The sequence below is a fragment of the Nothoprocta perdicaria genome, unplaced genomic scaffold, assembly GCF_003342845.1.
Source record: "Nothoprocta perdicaria isolate Ctin4 unplaced genomic scaffold, notPer1 scaffold_120, whole genome shotgun sequence".
Taxonomy (NCBI): domain Eukaryota; kingdom Metazoa; phylum Chordata; class Aves; order Tinamiformes; family Tinamidae; genus Nothoprocta; species Nothoprocta perdicaria.
Window position 1 is genome coordinate 1,061,554 of NW_020454317.1, and position 4,594 is coordinate 1,066,147.

The 4,594-nt window shown below is 57.8% G+C and overlaps 1 protein-coding gene across 1 annotated transcript in view; it reads left to right on the forward strand.

The window, feature by feature from the left end:
- The window catches only part of NOP2 (NOP2 nucleolar protein), a 5,884-nt gene extending 1,580 nt beyond the window's left edge, over positions 1–4,304 (forward strand). Inside the window, exons 2-14 of the mRNA XM_026054276.1 lie at positions 24–140; positions 452–495; positions 655–842; positions 1,496–1,695; positions 1,785–1,874; positions 1,956–2,043; positions 2,129–2,269; positions 2,437–2,576; positions 2,812–2,901; positions 3,196–3,318; positions 3,423–3,520; positions 3,614–3,744; positions 3,848–4,304. Of these exons, the coding sequence (XP_025910061.1) occupies positions 24–140; positions 452–495; positions 655–842; positions 1,496–1,695; positions 1,785–1,874; positions 1,956–2,043; positions 2,129–2,269; positions 2,437–2,576; positions 2,812–2,901; positions 3,196–3,318; positions 3,423–3,520; positions 3,614–3,744; positions 3,848–4,101 (1,704 nt within the window). The 3' untranslated portion in view covers positions 4,102–4,304. The remainder of the gene's footprint in view (positions 1–23; positions 141–451; positions 496–654; positions 843–1,495; positions 1,696–1,784; positions 1,875–1,955; positions 2,044–2,128; positions 2,270–2,436; positions 2,577–2,811; positions 2,902–3,195; positions 3,319–3,422; positions 3,521–3,613; positions 3,745–3,847) is intronic.
- The last annotated feature ends 290 nt before the right edge of the window (positions 4,305–4,594 follow it).

Genomic DNA, 4,594 nt, shown 5'->3' on the forward strand with positions numbered 1-4,594 from the left:
GGGCCCCGCGCGGCCCCCCCGAGGCCACCGCGGAGCCCAGCGGGGATGGCGACGTCTGGGAGATGGAGGAGGACGACGGGAGCGGCGAGGACATGGTCGATGATTACGGAGCCTCATCCTGCTCTTCCGAGGAGGAGGAGGTAGGAGCTCCCTGCTCTTGGGCTGGTGGGGGGAAAAAGCAAAAGCCCCGCGGCTTTGCTGGCTATAGGGACCCGCGAGCCTTGGTGGGAAAGGGGCGCGTTGCTGGAAGGCGGCAGGGGAGGGTAGAGGGGCGCTTKACCCTTCTGTCCCTCACAAGATCCCCTTCACGTTCAGCGGCTGGTCCCGGCGGGACACTCGCTGCCTTCGCCCGTTGTCCCTCCTAAAYAGAGCCCGTGTATTTCACAGAGCGGCAGGGACTAGGGGGGCCCCTCTTGGTGTCATTTCTTTAACCTTCTGTCTCTCTGTGTAGCTGCTGCCCATTGAAAAAGCCGCCCTGAAGCAGAAACGTGCCAGGTGAGGAAGCAGAAACGTCCCAGGCAGCAGGGCCCTTCCCTTCGTGGGTGAGAGCTCGCGCGCAGCTGCCATCCCTTCGGTGGAAGAAGCGTCTGAGGATCCTGCCCTTGTGCGTGTGTGTTTTGGGTTTTTTAAACATTCGTTTTAATTTGTGCCTAGAGGAGGCCTTAGTGAAGATGACAGTGAAGAAGAGGAGGAGGATGAGGAGGAGGAGGAGGAAGAAGTGTCAGAAAAGACAGACAAGCAGAAAAAGGAGCAGCAGAAAGAGGAGAACGTGGATCTGCAGCTTAACCTGGATGTAGATGAGGAATTCAGGCTGCCAACGGATGAGCAGATTGAGAGGGAAGATATCCTTTCACCGCGGCATCCACGTGTGGCTGCGGCACCACGGAGCTTCGCCGGCGCTTCGTGGCGAGCGCTGCTGAGCAGATCTGTGCCGGGCAGGGCCTTTACGTTGAGTTGCCGCTGGCCACAGTCAGGGGCAGCTTTGTGGCTCTGCCCTCCTGTGCTGCGTGGTGGGCACCTGCCGTGCCCTGCTCCGTGTTTGTCCCGCCGTGCTTAGACCCTCTGGCCACAGCAGTGCTGTCACCCAGGCCCTGCTCGTTCTTGGGCCTTAGTGGGTTTTTTCATCTCTTTTTCCTCCCCGCCCAGTCCAATTTAATCCCTTATTTTGCACCTTCTTTGCTCTCAGGAGTTGCCTTTAGAGAACTTCCAATCTCCTTTCTGTTACAAGCAATGCTTCTAAYGTTGAAAGGCCTTTTCATGTCTCGCCACCCTTTTTTCTGCTTTCCTAGACTAACCGAGCTTCAGCTTTTTCAAACACCGCCTTTCCCCTGATTTGTGAACTTCCTTGTCGTGTTGCTGTCTTTTGCTTCCAGTGGAGGGGCGGCGCGGAGGCTCCAGCGGGGCCCTGCTGCGCAGCCGCGGCGCTTCGGGCCTCTTGCCTGGCGCTCGCGGGTGGATTCCTTGGCCTTTTGCGATTCCTTGACGGTCCTTCCACCTGCTGAGCCCCCTGACCTGCACGTCATTCACCAGCGCATCAAGGGCAACATGGAGGTGCTGCAGGACTTTGGGGTGAAGCGGGAGGAAGGGCGCACGCGGCAGGAGTACCTTGCGCTGCTGCGCCGGGACATGGCTGCCTACTATTCCTACAGCGACTTCTTGCTCGGGAAGCTCATGGACATCTTCCCGCTGCCCGAGGTGGGGCCCTGCTCCGCCCATGCCCTTTGRGGGATTTGGCCTCCGGAGCTGGGCTTCACCTCGGGTTCTCTGCTCCTTCCTTGCTGCAGCTGATCAGCTTTTTGGAAGCCAACGAGGTTCCGCGCCCCGTGACCGTCCGCACCAACACGCTCAAGACGCGGCGGCGGGACCTGGCGCAGGTGGGCGCAGCTCCGGCCTGCCCCACGCCGCTGTCGCGCCGCGCCGCTCGGAGGCCTCACACSCCCCGCTTTCTCTCGCAGGCTCTGATTAACCGCGGCGTGAACCTCGACCCCTTGGGGAAGTGGTCCAAAACTGGACTTGTTATTTATGACTCCTCGGTGCCCATCGGTGAGATTGGCCTTTCTGTCCTGGGGCTGAGCTGACCCGCTCCCGGCTCCCCTGCACTCTACCCGTGGTCTTGTGCTCTGCCCAGGTGCCACCCCGGAGTACCTGGCCGGCCACTACATGCTGCAGGGAGCTTCTAGTCTCCTCCCGGTCATGGCTCTGGCCCCACAGGAGAACGAGCGCRTCCTGGACATGTGCTGTGCCCCCGGCGGCAAGACCAGCTACATAGGTGCGTCGCCGCGGCCCCGGTGGGCAGGGCTGGTCTGCAGAGTGACGCATTTCCGTGGGTCCCCTTGGATGGGACTGAATTGAGGGAAAGGAGGGATGTGATTTGCCCTATGGGCAAAAGTGCAGGCAGCTTTCATCCCCTTGACGACGTATTTGGCCCTGCAACAGCTCAGCTCATGAAGAACACGGGCATGATCTTGGCCAACGACAGCAACGCTGAGCGGTTACGCAGCGTGGTGGGGAACTTGCATCGTTTGGGCGTCACCAATGCTGTTGTGAGCAACTGCGATGGACGCCAGTTCCCCAAGGTGAGCTCCTACCTGCCCTGGGGTGTCTTACCACGCTTAGCTAGACCTGTGCCATCCCTGCGGCTAGGCTGKGCTCCTTGGAGTCACTTGTCACAGGATGGTGAGCAGAGCTGTAAGGTTTGGTGTGCAGAGGGGAGTGAGATCTTTCCTGCCTCCCCTGTCACCTGGTTCCACTTCTGGTGTCAGTCTGGTCTCGTGCATCGTGAACACAACTGCGAATGTGTGTGCCCTGCAGGTGCTGGGAGGGTTTGACCGTGTCCTGCTTGATGCTCCTTGTAGTGGAACGGGTGTCATTTCCAAGGATCCTGCTGTTAAAACCAATAAGGTGAGTGAGCATGGGGACATGAGATGGGGCCTTGTATGCAAGTATTGAGTGGAAAGATTTTTCTGGGCAGTTTCATTCTTGAGTGTTTCCTGCAATGGCCAGACTGATTTTCCCTTTCTTTATTCTGCGTTGCACTGGAACGTGCTTTTCTAGGGGATTAGTTCTGCAGAGGACCCCCAAATCTTGATGTTCTATCACATGTGCTCTGCTCGCCTGTCCTCCCTTCATCCACTGCAGCTTGTGAAGCCTGGGTTGCTTCTTTGTGCCTCTGCCCACCGAACCTCTCTGTTTCAGGATGAGAAAGACATCCTGCGCTGTGCCCACCTGCAGAAGGAGCTGATTCTCAGCGCGATCGACTCGGTGAACGCGGCCTCGGAGACGGGGGGCTACATAGTCTACTGCACGTGCTCCATCACAGTAAGTGCCCTCGGTGCTCTGCCAGGAGCATCTGCTCTTCAGGGTGCCAGCAACATTAGCAGGAGGCCAGCAAGTGTTGGATGCTAATGTTGAATCTCCGGCAGGTGGAGGAGAACGAGTGGGTTGTGGATTATGCCCTGAAGAAACGCAACGTTCGCTTGGTGCCCACGGGCCTGGACTTTGGCAAGGAGGGCTTCACCAGGTGCGTGCCAGGCCACAGGCTGCACGGGCAACTCTGTTCCTTCAGGCTTCAGCAGAGATATTCCAGCATTTCTCACCCCGTTTCCTCTTCCAGATTCAAGGACCGTCGCTTCCACCCCTCTCTGAAATCTACACGTCGTTTCTATCCCCACACTCACAATATGGATGGGTTCTTCATTGCCAAGTTCAAGAAATTCTCCAATGTCATTCCCAAGGCACAGAAAGGTGACCTAGTACTAGATCTCTTGAGCAGCCTGGGSCTGTGGTTGCTGGCTGCTTTCCCTGCGGAAGCTGTATGGGTTCCTCCTAAGGCACCTTTCTCTTTCAGATGAAGAACCTGCAGTGGAAGCAGTGAGTCCAGTGCCTGTCCCCAATGCCATCGTGGAGCCTCAGCCAAAAAAGAAGAAACTTGAGAGATCAAAGGTTGCCAAAGGGCAGGAGAAGCTGCAGTCTGTTCTGAAGAAGAGACCCCCTTTGCAGGCCCAGCGGGGCCCTGTGAAGGCCGGCCGCCCCTCTCCCCGGGTGCTAGGCGCTYGGCGCCCTACCAGGAAGAAGCCCAGAGTGAACCAGAACGAACAGTGAGGAACTGCTTTTCCTGGTGTCCGTGCCCTCCTTGGGGCGTGGAGAGCTGTCCTGGCGACGCGTGAACCAGCTCGTGTTTCCTGCCCTGAGCAGGTAACCACTGCAGTGAGTTTAGGGGGCAGCACTTGCTCAGTGTCCTCCTTTGCCTTCTTCTGCAACAAGGACTGACACCGACCTATTAAAAGATTTTTTTTTTACTCTTACTCTTGTCCTTTTCCCTTGAATATTGAAGATAGAATTTTGCCATACCCACATGCTTCTGTGCCAGAAATCCCTTCCAGCCTCCTGTGATGCTCTCRCATTGTCAGCGTCTGTTCTCACTGCTGTCGCCTCCTGCAGCACAGAGGTGCCCGAGGAAGCAGGGACATCCTAGGGGCTTTGAAGACAGTGGTGGCACACAGTGCCTGGGTCAGCAGGGGGCTGGAGCTCCTACCCCTGGGCCAGTGCCTCTGTGTTCGTCCCCAGTTGTGTCACCTCTGCGTCCTGGTCCGTT